Source organism: Benincasa hispida, chromosome 6 (assembly GCF_027475165.1).
Source record: "Benincasa hispida cultivar pf3 chromosome 6, pf3_genome.v1.1, whole genome shotgun sequence".
In the NCBI taxonomy this organism is placed as follows: Eukaryota; Viridiplantae; Streptophyta; class Magnoliopsida; order Cucurbitales; family Cucurbitaceae; genus Benincasa; species Benincasa hispida.
The window spans coordinates 6795782-6815486 of NC_143483.1; the positions used below are offsets into that span (position 1 = coordinate 6795782).

Genomic DNA, 19705 nt, shown 5'->3' on the forward strand with positions numbered 1-19705 from the left:
ACTAAAATATCACATATTTTATAGACAAAGTAAATAAAATATCATATATTATTAATCACATAAGAGTTTTTCCATACAATGTTTACAAACTATAAGACCCTAGAGATTTAGGGCATCAACCCCAACACTTTAAAGCTATACTTGTGGCAAAGGGTTATACCCAGATTCAATGAGTGAACTATGAAAAAACTTTCTCACTTGTTGTCATGTTAAAGTCTATCAGGTTTCTCTTGTCCATAGCCACATATTATGACTATGAGATATGGCAAATGGACGTCAAGATTGTCTTTTTGAATGATAATCTTAAAGAGACCATCTACATGAATCAACCGGAAGGATTCATTGAACAAGATCATGAGCAAAAGGTTTGCAAGCTTAATCGGTCTAAAACAAGCATCTCAATCTTGGAATATAAGATCTGATACGGCGATCAGATCTTATGGCTTTTAACAAAATGTTGATGAGCCTTGTGTTTACAAGAAAATCATCAATAACTTAGTAGCTTTCCTCGTGCTGTTTGTGAATGATATCCTACTCACTGGGAATGACGTAGGTTTTCTGACTGATGTAAAGAAATGGCTAGCCGCCCAATTCCAAATGAAAGATTTGGGAGAGGCGCAATTTGTTCTAAGGATCCAGATTATAAGGGATCGTAAGAAGAAAAGGTTGGCCTTGTCTCAGGCATCGTAAATTTACAAGATACTTGTCAGATATTCGATGCACAAATCCAAGAAGGGTTTATTACCTTTCAGGCATAGAATTGTATTGTCTAAGGAACAGTGTCCTAAGACTCCTCAAGAGGTTGAGGAAATGAGACGACTTCCCTATGCATCGACTATTAGTAGCCTTATGTATGCAATGTTATGTACTAGACCTGACATTTGCTATGCAGTAGGGATTGTCAATCAATATCAGTCCAATCCAGAATTAGATCACTGGATGGCGGTCAAAACAATTCTCAAGTATCTTCCAAGAACGAGGGACTATATACTTGTGTATAGAGATAAGGATTTTATTCTTACAAGATACACAGACTCTGACTTTCAGACTTGTCGAGATTCTAAGAAATCCACATCAGGGTCAGTGTTTACACTGAATGGAGGAGTTATAGTATGGCGAAGCATGAAGCAAGGATACATCGCAGACTCCACTATGGAAGCTGAATACGTAGCTTCTTGTGAAGCTGTTAAGAAGGTTGTTTCGCTTAAGAAGTTCCTTCTTGATTTCGAAGTTGTTCTAAATATGTCTTTGCCCATCACACTTTATTGTGATAACAGTAGTGTTGTGGTAAATTCTAAGGAACCTAGGTGTCACCGAAGAGGTAAGCACATAGAACAGAAATATCATTTGATTCGAGAGATTGTGCATCGAGGTGATGTGATTGTCACAAAGATTGCTTCAGAGCACAACGTTACTGATCCATTTACAAAGGCTCTCATGGCTAAAGTATTTGAGGGTCATCTAGAAAGTCTGGGTCTATAGGATATGCGGCACATTGTCTAGGGCAAGTAGGAGATGTTACTGGGGTATATTGTATGCCCTTGTATTTTTGTACTTTATTTGTATTGTATATTAGTCTTTCTAAGCTTTAGAACAAATGAGAGATTGTTGGGAATGGTGTCCTAAATCTCCTTGTAATCTCGTAGTTTGTAAACTTTGTATAAACATATTGTTGTTAATAAAATAAATGTTATTTTATAAGCATATACTCAATCCAATAAACTAAGATTCGAGGTTATTTCATGTAATTTAAACAAATGGATCTTATTTAAAGGATAACCTACATGGTTTGTAATAGATGGATAAGGTTGGGTACCTTATCCTGGTGACACTACGGATACGACCCGCTTTGTAAGTCTTACAAGTGTTGTAAAGTACTACAAATGATCCGATCCTGATCATTCATATGGAGACATGCGAGCGGATGTATCCTATACAAAGAGTCTGTATAAGACTGGACCACAAAATGATTAGTCTCTTTATATAACACCGTTAATAATAGAGACTTACATTTCACTAGAATAACCATAGGTGACATGACTTGAATCCTGAGTGGATTGTGAACTCCTACTCATGAAGGCGGTCTTTTGATTTGTATGGGTGAGAGTGGTCAGATTGCCAACTTAACAAGCCTACCATTTTGGGGATCCGCTTGACTGGGGAGTTGGGAACACAGCTACACAAGACGGAATTCACTCCTTCCCCGATGCAGGGGCAAGTACATAAATTGCTCCCGTAAAGGTTGATTCCGATTCTTGAACATAGTGGCCACACCCTCTTCGAGCCCGAGAGGGACTTGGTTATAATGGGACTATGACTTATTGTTCATTAGAGGAATCAGTGGTACTTATGGAGTTAGATGTAACTACAGTAGTAAAACGGTATTTTGGCCCAGTTGTACTTATGAGTAATTTGTGAATGGTCACACTGTTGATTGGTTATATCCAATGGACACAGAAAATCATCTGTAGTGCGAAGAGTGCAACTGTCGGTCTTTAGTGGAGTGACTGACAGTTAACGGGTGTTGGATAATTTAATTAAAGAGTTTAATTCATTATCCGAGTATCGTTAGAGCTTCAGTCTACAGGTCCATAAGGTCCCCTTTGTAGCTCAATAGGAATTTAATCTTTGGATTAATTTGAAGTATTCAAATTAATTGATGGAATTATTTATATATGATACGTTATGATATAATTAATTATAATGTATATGATACATTATAAATTAGAGGAATTTGAATATAATTCAAATACTAATTATATGAATGAGATTCATGTAATTAAATTTAAATATAAATATGATTTATATTGAGAGGAATTAAATATTTAGATATGTATATGGATGAGATTCATATAAGTGAATTTAATATAAATGTGATTTATATTAAATGTCATGTATTGTTAATAGAAACTAAAATCTATAGTTTATGTTGTATTTGATGCAATATAAAACTATAGGCTATATGTTGTATTTGATATAACGTATAGTGTATATATATATACTAGAGTAGTTTATATATATATATATATATATATAATCTTATTAATTTATTTGAAATTAATAAAAAAGGAAAGAGTTATAACTACCTCCCTCCATTCTCTCAAGTTATACGTGGGATTTAAGTTGGTTGTAGATGATTCTACTTCCTGATTGGCTAAAGAGAGAAGAGTTCTCTCCAAGAGAAAGGTTCTTTGAAGAAACTTCCCTCTCATCCTCTCCATCTCCTTTCCCTCTTCAAAGGATTCAAGCAAAGCTCACAACTCTTTCTTGAATCCTCTATCTCAAGAGAATACAAAGGACTCTTGAGTGGTGATGTCTACTCTTGAAGAGGAAGATCCGCGTGGAAGGAGTTTCGTTTGTGGCTTGTACGAGGGATTTCTTGAAAAAAGAGTTCTTCAAAGGTAAGGGTTTCTAAAACCCTTTACATTTGTTTTAAAGCATGCTGTAATTTTAAGTAAATGCATATCTTGTTGTTGTTTTACTGTAAAACTTTATATTCAATAAAAAATAAAATTTGGGACGATCTTTGTTTCCGCTCAAAGGATCTTTTCCGAAAATTTCCTTCATGTTTGGTTATGGGTGGACGCATGGTCCCCTTGTCTTTTTAAAAGCTTGAGTTTCTATATGAAGTTGAGCAAGCCTTGTTTGAGTTGCACCTTGAGTACTTAAATACGTTTTCCTAAATTTCCAAACCCAATTTAAAGCATATATGTGATGAGTTTTAAAGAGGTTGTGATACATACTTGGCTTTGAAGGCTTGATAGCACGTTAGGAGATAATCTGGGGGAGGGTGTGACAAGTACTCTAGCAACCACCTTCGTGTGACCAACTTGACAACCAATTTCGAACTTCGAAAACCACCTCGATGACCCAGCCCTAATGATCACCTTCAAGTGACCAACTTCAATGTCCAATTTCAGACTCCGACAACTATCTCCGACAAAAAACTCCAATGATTAACTCCGACAACTACCATCATAGGTTTTGATAACTACCTCCAACTACAAACCCTGACAAAAATCACCTTCAATGACCATGTTCGAGTAAGCAACTTCAGCGACCAACTCTAGGCTTCCATAACCAACTTCGACGACAAATTTCGACAACCAACTCCAATACCACTTTCATGCAACCAACTTTAGGCTCCAACAATCACTTCCGACATATACTCCAGCGAAAATCATCATTGACGATCAAATTCAACGATCGCCTTTACGCGACCAACTCCGGACTCCGAAAACCATCTCCAACGACAAGTTTCGATGACAACTCTAATACCACCTTCATGCGAGCAACTTTAGCCTCTGACAACCACGCCCGACGACAAGTTCCGATGACACTCTAATACCACCTTCATGCAACCAACTTCAGGCTCCGACAACCACCTCCAACTACAAACTCTAACAAAAATCATCTTCAATAATCAATTTCGACAACCACTTCCAACTATTATAAGACTGTTAAAATATGTTGTAGGGTTATTGATTATATATTAATAATATTTTCTCTACATTAAGTGCAATATTTATTTGTAGAAATTTATAAAATATATTTTTATTTGATAGTTCACATATCAAATAACTTTTAAGAATATTTGGAAAAGTATGTAGGTAGTGGAAAAGTATGTAACATATAACAAAAAAAATACAATAAAATTAAGATTTTTTTCTTGGATCATTTTCTAGCAATAATTAGTAAAAAAAAATTAGAGAATAAATTGTTCCAACCCAATATTGTCCAGAATTCTTGACTATTGAATGTGAACAAGTTCATCTTCGAAGTATTTTTCCCTTCCAATATTTTTTTATTGGAGCTTCCCTCATTCTTTTTATCGATATAATTATGCAAATCGTACTTTAGTTCTCTGATGATCTTCAAAATTGAAAGAATTTAAAATGAAATTTATTGAGAAAAATTAGGAATAAAATGTTTTGATTTCTCATTTTATTTAACCATACATCTACAAGAAATATGAGTTAATTATTACTCATAATTACCCAATAAACAAAAGAAAGAGAAAAAAAACTTTAAAAATTAAAATATATATATATATATATATATATATATATTTGCAATCCATATTTTATTCAATTGAAAATTGATGGGATCATTGAATAAAAAAGTTTCAAAACAAAAATAATAATCATAAAAACAAATTATTTAAAGTTCAAAAAACTACACCAATACTCAAAACATATAAACTCAACTTTGCACCCCAAACACAAACATATGAACTCCAAACATTTTATTAACACCCAAACAGTCCCCTATGATTTTTGTTTCTTAAAAATTGAAAACCAAATACTAAAATCAATTAATAATAAGTGGAGTTAAACTCAATTATAGTATAAATTATTAACTAATTTTGACAAAATTCCAGGTATAGAAACATTTTCTTCAAAACTTCACTAAACTTGCACTAGACATGTTTTACATTTATTAAATACATATGACAATAGTTTCACTTTATAGTTTATACTCTATAATACTTGCAGGTTTCTAATTTCTTTTCCGTCACAAGCACTATCCTAATGAAAATGGAACACAACTTGACTTGCTGTGTGAGTGTTAACTTTGGAATATTTGCAGGTTTGATCACTTGGTTGTTCACATTTGGTAATTCGCATCATCACATGGGTCCAATCTTCTACGACATGGACCGCTCCTACTTTAGAAAACCTCGAAACGACGTGTAAATGCAAATTCAAAAGAAAATGAAGAGGATCAAATATGCTATTTCAAGACTGGAATTTCTATGAACGTTACAGAACAAATACCCCTTAATTCTTCACTTTCTCAAAGAATCTTGAAAGTGGCACGGGACCATCGGCCTCTTCATTGTCACTGGAAGAGTGCTTGGTTCTCGACTTATGCTTCTTCTCCCTCTTAGATCTCTTTGATTTGGACTTGGATCTTTTAGATTCTCTTTCCTCTTCGTCGCTGCTGGATGAATCAGAGGATGAACTTGAGGAGCTAGACCCAGACAATTTCCTCTTGGAATGCTACGACAGCAAAAGTAAAAAGGACGGTTTTTTTACATAATCTAATAATCAAGAGATTCAGTTACTGGAAAACGGAAGCATATAAGATGGTTAACAAGATAGAATTGAGATAAATAATCATGGATGATTAGCATTTGAAGAATTTTTAATCACTTTCAAGCATGATATATTCACGATTTGTGTTTGAGAGTTCAATTTAGTTCCCACAGTCATTGTACAATCCTTTTATATAATCTAATAATCTGAGAGATTCACAGTTACTGGAAAAAGGAAGCATATAATATGGTTAACAAGAGATAGAATTGAGATAAATAATCGTGGATGATTAGCAATTGAAGAATTTTTAATCGCTTTCGAGCATGATATATTCACGACTTGCGTTTGGAGTTCAATTTAGTTCCCACAGTCATTGTACAATCCTTTTATATGAATCTCAACTCAGGAGATGAATGGAGGAAATCGGTTTACAAGAATTTATTGATTTCAAAATGCACCCAAAATTTTACTAGATTCTAATTTAACCTAGGCACCGAAATACCCTTGTGCTAAAGGGATGTTTCATGATTTCGTAGTGCTCATACTATTGACATGACTATTAGTAACTTGAGTGGATCATCAAGTTTAACAATATTTTTCAACTCAGATGAGCAAACATTATGAAAACGCAATATAGCTGAATTGGGGTAGTAAAGAGTTTAACAATGTCAGCACCTTTCTCTTTTTTTTGCTCCGCTTCTTTAACTCTCTGTTCTTCCTATCTGTAATGCTGACCACTTTAGAAGATCTCATTCATCTAATTAATATCAAAATTCATCAAACGTACCCTTTTCATGACCAGTCTTGCTACTAGAACGATTCCTTCCATGAGCAAGTTTTCGTGCACGCTCAGCATCCAATTGTGCTCTATATTCTTTCATCATTCTATCCGTATCTGCTTCCAGCTCTCCCTTTTTCAACTCATCTTCCTGAAGCACCAAACAGCACATGAAGACGTAAGGTAAATTTGTTGGTGATCATGGCAACATACAATTCCCAATTATGTTAGACTAAGACAGATCTGGAAAAATATCAGACACCGATTGGTTGTTTGTGGACTAGAAAAACTGTTATTCTATATGTAATGATAAGAGATTGTGTCAGTTAAAAGAATAATGACGGACAATTTTATTATTGCTTAGAAAAAGAATGTGCTGCTCACAAATTGCAAAGACAACAATATGATATCGTCATGGATAGCATGTATAATCCTAGTATGTTCTGATGCAGTGGGTTGAGATATTTATGCCAAATACCTAAACATGGGATGGATGATATTTAGGCCAAATACCCAAACAAGTGAAATCCATCCCTAAAAGAGAGAACTCTCTCAAAAGAACAAAGGTTCTATATTTAAATGGATATTCAAAAGCTCCCTACTACAAACCCTAAAGTGACTATCTATAACCTTACAAGAAATTCGAACAATTAACTAATTATAAACTAAATTTAAATTATCAACTAAACTAAATATTAATTAAAATATATTAATTATACTATAATTCTCCTCATCATTCATACTGACTTAAAAAAATGAACTCATCCTTGAGTTCCCCTCGCTATGTGAGTGCGGTAGACTCCAATTGAAAATTCTTTGATGCAAAATGTCCCAAATCCAAATTGGAATTAGAATCCAACTTAGAATTAAAATGATGCTCCATACAAATTCCATCCAATTGAAATGCAAATTCACCATTCAGTTGCAATTAAAGTGAAAATTCATATTTCAGCCCAATAAGCCCAATGTTGAAGAGAAACCCATTAAAGGATCCAAGGTTGCAGTCAACAAAGTTTCCTTTAAGGTTTTATTGTGAAATACCATAGTTGCCCCTTCTCAGTGTTCTATAAAACCGGAGACGCATTAAGGCACAATGGCCCTTTGAAGCCTGGACGCACGCCGCACAAAAAGGCACGGGCTTTTTTTTTTTAAGGTGCACTAAATATATATAAAAAAAAAAATTAAAATATATATATATATGTATATATACAAAACAGAAAATCTTCCTGGGAAGAAATGAGGCTTAACTACAATATATAAATGATAACCAATTTTATAATATTAGTTTTTCAACACAAAATCAAGCCAATATCTCAGTAGTCAATTCTCGCCAAAAAAATAACAAAACAAAACACAAAACTATACAGCAGTCAACAACAATCACAAATAAAATTTAGTTTTAAAGATCAAACTCATCGTCACTAAATCAGTCCTCATCTTCATTCACTCCATCATTGGACTTATAACCATCTATATCTTCTTCCATCTTGGAGTCATCCAAATTTACTTGTGTGGGGGTGGGTTGTGTGGAGACGAGGATGGACATGAAACGTTAGCCTTAGCTCTTGAGGTACTAACTCTAGAATAGTGGGCAGGTTCTCTTGCTCCAGCAGCTCTTGAAACATCACGCCATGTTAAAGAACCATCATTGAATACAAACTCATCCTCCTCAGAATCATCATCCATTCTTCCAATCAACCACTCATTACTATCATCAATATCTTTTAAAAAGATGGAGTCGATGATATCTCAAATGTTGTATCGACGTTTTAATGCTCTATTGTATTTGATGAACACTAAATCATTCAGACAACTTTGAGCAAGCCTGTTTCGTTTCTTGCTATGAAATTGCGAAGTTCAAAAGTTCCATTGTCATTGAAACTATAGAAATTAATTCTCAATATACTTAAAAGGAGAGGAAAGCTAACTTGCTAAAACATACTCCAATTACGTTCATATCCGGAGGCATTACAAATAAGACCTAAAATTCTCACGGCAAACTTTTGCAAGTTTGGAGTTGAGTTGTCCAAAATTATCCTACCATTCCACTACCAAAAATATATATTAATAGCTTATAGTTGAGTGATCCCATACTTACCAAATACTTAAGAAGTTAAAATTTATGGTTTACCTGGAGATATTTCCTCCCTTTGTTCGATTGCTAAAGTTTGTCCAAAAAATCCTTCAACTCTCTTGTACTTGCTTAGTTCTGCAAGTGTCTCGTCTCGTATGTCCATTGAAACAACCATTTTTGTTATACATGAGTACAACCCACTAACTATTTCATCATCCTCCTTAATGTTGGGATTTGAATAATAGAATCCTGGATTTAAATAATATCTAGCTGCATGCAAAGTTGAAGCAACTGAAGCTCCCATCTTCTATCAATGATTGTAAAAATGTCCTTGTATTTTTCTTCTCTATCAACTTCCTCAGGTCTGTCCATGGCCTTATAAAGATATCCTATAGAAGGCTTCTTCTCGCCATCCACCGGTCTAAGTACTCAGCACTAGTGGGCCTGATACTTTAAGAGCAAAAACAATCGGAGTCCAGAAACTAGCCAACAAAACAGTTTGAACTACTCGTTTGCCTTGTTGCTCCTTGCTCCATTTGCTATTCTTCCATTCATTTGAAGTAAACATCTTCCTCAAGTTGCTCTTTTGACGATGTATACTTGATAATGTGATGCAAACATTAGCAAAACAAGTTTTAGCTAGTCTAATCAACTCTTTTAGCTCAGTAAATCGTCTCACCATATTTAACAATCTTGGTCGAACATAAATAAAATTGCTATTCTTCATGCCCCTTCTCAATGTTTTGCGAATATTGGGGATCTTGTATATGTCCTCCAACATCAAGTCTATGCAATGAGCAGCACATGGCGAACAAACTAATTGTGGTCATTTTGCTTCTAATAGTCTCACTATTAAGTGTTAACAAAGTAAAATAAGAACATATTAGTCTCTTAATAAGGTATTAGGCACTAGCTAATTTCAAAAGACGTAACTAGTACTTGCATTCTTTGTATCATCACATTTGCAGAGGCACTATCAGTAACAACTTGTACAACATTAGCTTCTCCAATGCGTTCTACAAAACAATCAACAATTCAAACATTTTCTTCCCATCCTTTACAATTGACTCAATGAACATGGTGCCTTTTGGACTATTAACTAAAAAGTTAATCAATGTCCTATCTGGGAAGGTCAGAAGGATAGAAAAATAAATCATTTGGTTAAATGGGAGAAATTCCCTAAAGCCTTGCATGATGGTGGCCTCGGAATTGGTAACCTGTAGAATAGGAACTTAGCATTATTATTCAAATGGAATTGGCATTTTCTAAAAGAACACGACTCATTATGGAGCGAAGTTGTAGAGAGCATTCATGGAGTAGACCCTCATTTTTAGCATACCTCGAGGAAACATGGCTTGAGTCTAAGGAGCCCTTGGATTAGCATATCTAAGACATGGATCAAGTTTGAATTGCTTGCAACTTTCAAATTGGGAAATGGAACAAACATTTATTTTTTACTTGACCCGTGGTGCTCCAACATTGCGTTCAAAGAAAGCTTCCCTCATCTCTACCATGTTGCTACAATGCCTAAAGGTAACATTAGTGAGCATTGAGACCCGGGAATTTGCTCTTGAAATCTGTTATTTCAAAGGCCTCTAAAGGATGAGGAATTCTCAAAATTCCAGCAATTAATGGGCTGTCTGGAAGGAAAAAAAACCAACCCAAAGGGCTGATGCAAGGGTGTGGTCATTGAATTCGTCTGGAGGATTTTCAGTAAAGTCCTTATCAAAGCACTTGAACTCATCTCCCCCTTTGGAAAAAGAGCTTTTTCAGGCCCTCTAGAAGTCCAAAAGCCCAAGAAAAATCAACATTCTGGTTTGGGCTTTAATTTCTGGATCTCTTACTTGCTCTGAAGTGTTGCAACACAAACTTCAATCTCATTGCCTTTCACCCACCATCTGCCACTTATGCCTACCAAGTAGTGAAGACTTACACGTGTTCTTTGATTGTCCTTATTCAAGAAAATGCTAGAGGAATCTCTTTTCATATTTCAACATACATTAGGTCTTTGGACAGAACATTCACAGTAATGTTTCCCATATTTTGACTGAACCGATCTTGTCTTCTAAGACACAAATTCTTTGGTCAACAACAAGACTACCGAATGGTCAGACAAATTTGGATCAGCCCGCCTATTAGCTTCCTCTTGGTGCTCTCAATCCAAGTTCTTTGTTGATTATTCTATCCAGGACATTTGCCACAACTGGAATGCTTTTATACCTTCTCTATAACTACTAATAGTCTCTGATTTTGTTTGATACTTTCATCTTGTAAATGCATATGACGAGGGTGCTACGAGGGTGTCAATCTAGTTGAGATGTTCTGGTGCACTTACTAATCCATTGAGCTCCGAATTATTATGATTATTATCTTATTTCGTTGTATTATGAGCTTTGTACTTTGAGCAATAGTCTCTTTTCATTATATCAATGAAAAGTTGTTTCCATTTCAAAAAAAAAAAGTCATATTTCTTCTATCCGTCCATCCATCCATCAACCAAAACAGTGCATCCAACTTTGGCCCACTCCACCTTATGACTCTTCATGAGCTCGTGAGTGGCATTTAACTCCTTTTTTAAACATGGCACTCTTAATTCATGATAAGACAGTGGTTTCAATCCAGGACCGAATTACCCTATTGCTTCAATCATAGGTGCCAAACTTTCATAATTGCAAGCGTTGAGAGGTATTCCAGCATCATAAAACCATCAAGCAACCCTTTGAACGGTGCACTCCCTCATCTCCTTTTTGTAGGTTGTATTCATTGTCGTTTGTTTTTCTTTCCTTTGTCATTCTTTCTATTTTGAACCACAGTTTCTAGGTTTCATGTAAAATATGCATCCATTGGACCCTTTTGTCTTGGCTTCTTTGGACTTGGACCACTCGATATTGCTCTTTTATTCACATTGTTTACTATCACTTCATCTTCATCCTCGTCCTTGATACCGCAATTTTCTACATCAATGTCCACAATCAAATTTCTTTATTCTTTAATCTCCTTTTTCTTAGACATATACTCTTAAATTTCCTCCTTCACGTGATCCGGACATTTTCTACAAGCCGTGGCATTTCTATAACCACCAACAAGGTGTTGTTTCATCCTATAGACCCCTCCTTTGGTTATTTTCAAACAAAATCCACACACAAATGTATATCTTGGGCATTCTACAATGGAGCATATTTCCATGTTGGATCTTTTTTAAAACCATCCTCAACGATCTATGTTATGAAAATTGCAATGCAAGTAACAAAACAAATATTAGAGAGGAAAAAAAAAAAGAAAGAGAGAGAGAGAGAATACACATATCACATATTACAATAGCATGTTGCATGCCATAAGCCATGATTTGTGTCATATATAAATGTAAGGCATGAAAAAATAAATATAAAATAAGTTCTAATTTCAAGAGTTCCAACAGCAAATCTGATACACAAATCCCTCCCAAAAGAAAGATTAAAAAAATCGCATTGAAGTGAGGCTAGAACGAAATATGGAACAAACTTTATAGAAAAAGTTTTTGGATTGAAAAAAAATAAGATGACAAACCGTTCAAGTCGAGATTGAAAGTTCAGTGTAAGGAAGGGGTGAATCCTTTATAGGAAATGCAGAGTGTTGGATCATATTCTCCTCTGTTTTTTCTTCCAAAAAAAAAAAAAAACAGAATGCTTGGCTTCTTATGTGTTGTCTTGTCTTCTCTTCTGTTTTTTCTTCAAAAACAGAGTGTTGGACCTTGTCATTTAATCTCCAATGAGCTGAAGAAGTGTAGCTGTAGCACTGTGGCTACATTGAAGACTGAAGAGAAGAACACTACGTGATAGTGAGTCCATAACTGAAGTAGTCGTCAAAATTGCACTTTGAAGAAGAAACAAAGATGGTATAGTCGTGCCGTTAAACCGAAGGGGCTGCTGCCTACTTTAATGGCGTCGTGCATGAGGAATACTGAACGGCAATACGGCACAATCTTTTTCCTTCCCGTTTATGCAACTACGTTTAAAAATTATTGTTTTTTTAATAAAAACCTTAAAAGGTAGGATTTCTTGCATTTTGAAGGAACCCATGTATTCTTTTATAAATAACGAAACAACCGCGCCTCATGCATAAGCGCACGCCTTGTACCTCATAAAAAGCACGCAACTTATGTATTGCGCCTTGCCTTTTCAAGGTGAGGCACCACTCATGTGCCTTGCGCCAAGGCGTCGTGCGCCTTTTAAAACACTGCCATTTCTTTTATCTTTCTGTCTACATCACTGTGAGGGTGATTAGCCACCAACCACAATCCCATTTTTAGTTTAATTGCCGACAACAGTGGCTTCTCCAACGAGACAATGACGACGGTGTTCATGCCACCTTCCGACGATCTCATGGTGGTCAAGAGGTATTTCGACGAAGCCCCAATAGCAAGTGAATGGCCACCTCTCTAGCAAAGTTGCAACAGCATGGATGTTCTCTGAAAAAGCTAGAACCCCAAATGACTTCATGGCGAATACAAACTGCTTCAAAAAATCAACCTCCGACGATGGAGCATTTTCTTCTTCATCTCCGATCTTCTCTCCCGTTTCTTCGTTTTCTCTATTTTCTTCTTCCAAGAAACAAGGGTAAGTGTTTTGGGTCTATGTTCGACAACTCTCCAACTAAACAACCTTCTCTGATGAAGGCGAAAACTCCAGTGTCTTGTTTCCATTTTTCTCTTCTTCTCATGGTGCAAATTTACAAAAATATTTTGGATGTCTTGTGAGATTCAAAGTAAACGCCCACCGATTTGATTTCTCAATTCCATCATTGCTTATTGTATAGCTATAAACTCTATTTCTCTTTGATTCCTTCGTCACTGTCTTCCCCTTCCTCTTCCTCTTCTCCATCATTGTTGCGGTTGGATGGAATGGATGGATGGGAATGTGTGGATGAAGGGTGATATGGTTCAAGAGGTTTGGATGGGGTAGAATGGTGATAAACATGGATGTGGTGGGGTGATGAATACGGAAGTGGTAACGTAGGTGATGATAGTGAAGTGTTTTGAGTTTGAACATACCTTAGAGAGGCAAATCCAACAGTCCATCGTTGATGTGCGCCATCTCCGACTGCCATCTATGGTTTGGCTCCTTCCTGAGAACATCATCCAGGGGCTCTAATACCAATCGATGCAACAGAAAAGGTATTTAGGCCAAATCCATGGCCAAGAAGGGAAATCCATCCCTAAGAGATGGGAGAAGACTCTCTAGAGAGACCACAATGTTCAATATTAAAATGGATGATCAAAAAGCTCCTATTACAAATCCTAAAGTGGCTATTTATAGCCTTACAAGAAATTCAAACAATTAACTAATTAAATACTAATTAATCTAAATTATCAACTAAACTAAATATTAATTAATATACTAATTATCCTGTACTTTCTCCTCAAACTGTACACTTGGGCAAAGCATTTGCAAGAAGAGTGAATGACGCTAGGAACTTAGGACAACCAATTTAGATGCTGATGCATGAAGAATTAATTGGAAAATGTAATCCACATAGACTTACCTTTTGCTTCCTCTTATATTCCTCCCAGGTAATCGTGTGAGAAGTATTAAGGCTGGCCAAACGAGCAGCATGCCAAGCTGGTGAATGAAATGAACCATCCACCTGAGACAGTCCTCATCAATGACAATAAAGGAGAAGATAATATCCCTATTATACTGATGAATAATTCGCATCAGAATCTCAACTTATACAAAAAGAATATAAATAAAAAATCTTACTTCATTAATAACAGGCCTGTCATCAACCAATTATCCAGGGCTAACCTGGATTTTGTTCTCCAACAGATCATATAGTCATCAAAATGAAGATCCAAGCAGTGACAGTCAGACTACTTTACTGATGGTTCGTAAAGAGAAGATAACTAGTTGTTCTTATTCTTATGCAGGATTACTATGCTACTTCTAAACAACAGTAACCTAACTTAAGCCAATATATCGTTTACCCAAAAGAAACATCTTCTTTCTTTAGGAATTTCTATATAAGAGAAGTAGCCCAAATAAAACTAAAGCCAGATAAAAAGTATGAACTTAGAATGAGTATTACGATAATAAACAAATGATTGGAGAAACACAACCCTTCTAATTAAAATGTCAAACTTTACAGTCATCAAATCTTTGACAAACAGTAGTCATCCATATCTAAACAATGCAGTCCATAAAGGAGTCACTTATTTATTTCGAGAAAGTGATGGCAACAGAAACGTCAGGGAGGACAGAAGACACCCAATAGTAATTTAGAAGATTAAGACCCCCCCCCCCCCCCCCCCCGGGGGGTCCAAAAGACATAATAATAACTTAACAGAACATAGAAACCATAAAATGTTGCCTTCTCCAAAGTATTCTTACATATATATTCTGTAGCACCTAGGAAAAAGAACACTATTGATAAAATGTTTACTTTCCTTGAGAAGGATATATATGTTTTCTTTTAACAGTTGAACATTGTATAAATTCAGAGAATCAAAGTCAATTTGAACCTTGAACTTATTATGAATCTACAGCTAACTGACATTTTATTTCATTGAGAGACCTATTGAGTCTACTAAAACAGAATAAATAACATTGATCGACTATATAAACTTCCCTAGCATGAAATTACCACAAATTGAGTCAATACAAAAATTGAACATCACAATACGGAAATTTTCAATTATGAACATTTCAACGGGAGCAAATACGCAGGGTTAGTAGTGTGAAAGGGTACAAACCATTCCATCTTCAATCTCAGCTGGCCCAGCTGAGCTTGAGGATCCCAGCCTGGCTTTCTGCATTGCTTTGTACGCTTGATTCTTACCCATTTTGAAATATGTCCAGGCTAGAAATCTGAGGAAAATGATGGAAAAAATCCAGCAACTTACAGACACTTAACGAAGAGCAATAAATTCCAAAAAATATATATATACATGAACACACACGGTATTAAAGGTTAGAAAAACAAATAAGTAGGAGAAGGTTTTTCTTGAATTAGAACTAATACAGATATCAATTCTTCATTTATAACATGGGACAGCATAGGGATAGAAATCAAAGGAAAAAGAGAAGTGAGGTGATGCTCCCTCCTCTGTCCTCCCTCCTTTTCTTCTTCCTCAACCCTCTTAGCCTTCCCCTCCAGTTAGCTCTCCAATCTTCCACAAGACTGGTTAGCTTCTACTTGCCTGCTGAGAATGGAAGTTAAAAGCTGTTGCATTCAGAATTCTTATTTTTGCATTTAGCATGAGGACAGCGGTTTTTTCATTGAAGATATGACAAACAAAAAGATGTTCCTCTCTCTATCACCCTAGCGTTGGTTTGAATTTAGTTTAATGGACATTCTACATTCTCCAATTAAGGAATTCTTCCAAAAGAAGGAGAAAGATGATTGTGAGGTTATTTGACTAGCTAAGTTTAGATCTACATTTGGTTGATTCTTTGAGCGTGCAATCTGGCCAGCTACTGGTGGATGGAAAAATCTTCATGTCCCCAGTGGTATAGATAAGAAATGGCGGTTAGTGTTTTGGGAAATGATTAGAGATTTCATCACAGCTTTTGAAAAAACTCAATCTCAAATTCATATCAAAGATTCAAAGACTATTCAGCTTATCGATTTAAAGGATGCCAAGATGGTTAAGAGAAGGTATGCAGATGTGGTTAAATAGAAATCTTCTTCTTCTTACAGATTGCGTACAAATAATTTAGAAGCTGTATTTGAAGGTCAAAACCGCTCAAGTGTCCACTTGGTTTTGAAAAGAGAAGTAGTAGACTTGAAACTTGATTATATGCTGATGGTTACTGGATTGTTTACACATTAATCTTGGAAGGAGATTAAGATGGTTCTTCAAGAATATTTTCAGTCGGGGAAAAGATTGTACATCCTCTGTGACTGAAGAAGAAGAAGTCTCAACATCTCTCAAATACAAAATTCAATGGAAGTTAAGAGTTGCCGCATGCTCTGTATTTGGAGAGAAGAGTGGGGCTTCTTCTTGGGAGATTTGAGCAAGAAGATTAAGGTATTCCTTTCGACTTTAATGGCAAAATGGATAGCAGTAGGTCTGATGCAATTGACAAAGGGTCCGGATAATGCATTCTTCAGCAAGAAAGATCAGCTGGATATTGGAGTAGTTCGTCTTTCAAAGTTTCGTTCAGAGATGGAAGCAAGAAGGGGATATTCATGTTCCACTAGGTGCTAACTAGAAGGGCTGGATGACATTCAAAGGTATAATTTCTGATTGCATTGGTCATCCACAGATTATCGGTAAGCTAATTTCCAATGTACACAAAAATGCAAAATCAGTAGGGAATCAAGGGAAAAGATTTTTGGTTCTAACTCTTTGAGATCTTATGCTGAAGTGATTCGAACTAAGTCATTTCCTCAAAAGTTGCATCATCAAGAAAACATCTCTGCTGAAAAATCTTCCAATATTAGTAAAGGCAAGGAAGTAATGGAGCCGATTCTTCATTCAAGGCAAGCAATTTCAAAGCTGATGAGTCCAAATCCAAAGCTTCCAGAAGCAGGAACAACTTCTAATTGGGTAAAGAAAGAATCAGACGTTTTGTCTTTTAATTTAAATTTTCTATTAGTGGTATCCAGATTGTTTGCTCATTACTTTTGGAAAGATATTAAGGATTCTTTGGAACTTGGAAGATTATCTTCAAATTCCAGTCTCATTCAATCCATTCATAGATGGTAAAGCACTTTTAAAAGTGGAAAAAACTGCAGAGTCAAGATTCAAAATTGGTAAACGGAAATTTTTATGGCATTTACACTTGAAATTGGATCAATGGTTTAATCGACCTCATTCTAGACCTGATCTTCTGAGATGCAATGGCGGTTGGAAACAAATCAAAAACCTTCCTTTATCCTATTGGAAAAGCTCGATTTTTGCCACTATTGGTCAGCACAATTAGGCGGTTCCATTCAAATAGAAAGAAGTGAATGTGGATTTTCCCAGCTTCAATGAACATCAAGGATTTTAGAAGAATTGGAAGTTGAAAAGTCAGCCGTTTTTCTTTCTCAAGGGTTAAAAATTAGTGAAATCTCCGAAGCATTATTAAATGGGAAAGAGAAAATTGAATTAATTGAGATTCAATTGTGCACCAAGGCATGATGATTCAGAAGTTGAACGACACAAAGGGATTTTTAGTGCATACACTAGGCATGATTTAAAATAACGAGAACTACCAGCACTAATCAGTATTAGATTTTGATACCCACCAATGACAAGTAAAAAATATGGGCGAAAATGTTAGTTAATGAGAATAATAGATTTATTGGGAAAAGGCGAACATTTTTGCTTCAAGGATAACTTCTCGAATGTGAAAGTAAGATGACCAAATTTCTATCTGCCAAAAGACGTGTTTAAGAAGAAAGATATGGAAAGTGGGAACAAAACAGAGTTGGGATCTAAACCATCCCAGAAGTCCTACTTTACCCCGGAGTTCTCTTTTTTCCACCAACATGAGTGAGTGTCTAATGGGATAATCACGACACTTTTCTATAAAATTTGTTGTTTCATTATCTAAGCAAAATCTATGGCATCCACAACAACTATATGCGCATAAAACACATCAAATGACGTAATTCAAAATTTGAAAGAGAAAAAAAAAACATCTAAATACAAAGCAAGCATTGGCAGATGACTATTCGAAGTCCATTACTAAATCTCCAAAATAACGATGTGGGCCTGGAAAAGCAACGGATGAATCAATAAGAAAAAATGACAGTTTAATACATCCAATTATTGAGAATTTAACTCAGAAAGCGAGCAAGAGAAACAAAATCGAGGAAACGGCCTAAGATCCGTATGAGCGAGGGAGGCGCAGTTCTTTGCTTCTACCGCTATTCAATTGTTTCAATGAGTGCGACAAATTGACGGGCTTCCAATGAGGGAACAGACATATGCAACAAATCAAAATGGCGGTATACCCACGTCCGAATTGGAACAGCCAAACACAAACCACGTCCCTATTTATCGCAATATTGCTATTTGGCTATTTTATTGAATATAAAATAAAAAATCAAACGACTCCTCCATTCTTTCATGGAGAAGCCCTAATTTATTTTTTCAATTGAGTAGAAAGACAAAGGTAGAGATTGAGAGAATACCAGTAACAACAAGAGGATAAAAAATCAGTGCGAAACCGCTGGGAAGGAGGCTGCGGCGGCAGCACTGTACGGGAGAGAGGAAGCGGTAACACTGAGCTGAGCTGCTGAAACGGAGGAGATGGCGTGAAGAAGAAGGTGAAGTGGAACACGTGAATAGATTAGGGCTGCTGGCCTGCTGGCCTGCTGAGGTTTTTTTTAAAAATAATAATAATAATAAATAATAAAGAATTTTAAAAACTGGCTTTTCAACGCAACTAATTATATATATAGGATTAGTTACAAAATTGCCTTCGATTCCCTTTTTATATATATGAATATTACTAAAAATCTAGTCCAAATGTCTATACCACCCTTCACACATTTCAAACATTTTGAAAAACAATCTATATCTCTAAAAAAGACTCTTGATTTTTCCTTTTGTCTCTTTTAGTGGATCTGTAATTTTACATTTAAAAATCCTTAAATAAATTATTTTTTCCTATTTTTGATAGTTCAAAAGAAAAAAATCACATTTTTCCTCATCACTAGCATTCACTCTTGAAAAGAAAAAATTAAAAAAAATGAAAAATACATTTTATCTCTAATAATCTCTACTTTATATTAAATAAATCATTAGGTTAAATAAATTTTAAAAAAAATCTTTTTAAAAAATTATATTTTATCTCTAATAATTATTTCTTGTTAAATAGAGTGAGAAAAATATCATGTCATCTA

The 19705-nt window shown here is 35.4% G+C and overlaps 1 protein-coding gene and 2 pseudogenes across 7 annotated transcripts; all 3 read right to left on the reverse strand.

Moving 5' to 3' along the window:
* Nucleotides 1-5381: 5381 nt before the first annotated feature.
* Nucleotides 5382-19230, reverse strand: LOC120079548 (uncharacterized). Of its 7 annotated transcripts, none has more exons than XM_039033765.2 (8): nt 18992-19156; nt 15887-16067; nt 15618-15732; nt 14411-14512; nt 13920-14015; nt 6826-6967; nt 6714-6760; nt 5382-6002 (listed from the first exon to the last, which is right to left on the reverse strand). In XM_039033765.2, the coding sequence occupies exons 3-8, from the start codon at nt 15705-15707 to the stop codon at nt 5781-5783; spliced, it is 699 nt and encodes a 232-aa protein (XP_038889693.1). In that variant the 5' UTR covers nt 15708-15732; nt 15887-16067; nt 18992-19156; the 3' UTR covers nt 5382-5780. The 7 variants fall into 7 exon arrangements, with proteins under 7 accessions (XP_038889693.1, XP_038889694.1, XP_038889692.1 ...); XM_039033766.2 differs by having other exon boundaries at nt 15887-16064; nt 18992-19138; XM_039033764.2 differs by lacking the exon at nt 15887-16067 and having other exon boundaries at nt 18992-19230.
* Nucleotides 8793-10242, reverse strand: LOC150035383 (uncharacterized; annotated as a pseudogene).
* On the reverse strand, nt 11229-13368 carry LOC150035384 (uncharacterized; annotated as a pseudogene).
* Nucleotides 19231-19705: the final 475 nt, after the last annotated feature.

Excerpts from the sequence above, each read along its gene's own strand:
- LOC120079548 (XM_039033764.2), bottom strand. The coding sequence starts at position 15,707 with ATGGGTAAGAATCAAGCGTACAAAGCAATGCAGAAAGCCAGGCTGGGA. Across the intron at positions 14,513-15,617 it reads CTGAGATTGAAGATGGAATG|GTGGATGGTTCATTTCATTC; the intron begins GTTTGTACCCTT and ends GGACTGTCTCAG. Across the intron at positions 6,003-6,713 it reads GGAGCAAAAAAAAGAGAAAG|CATTCCAAGAGGAAATTGTC; the intron begins GTGCTGACATTG and ends TTGCTGTCGTAG.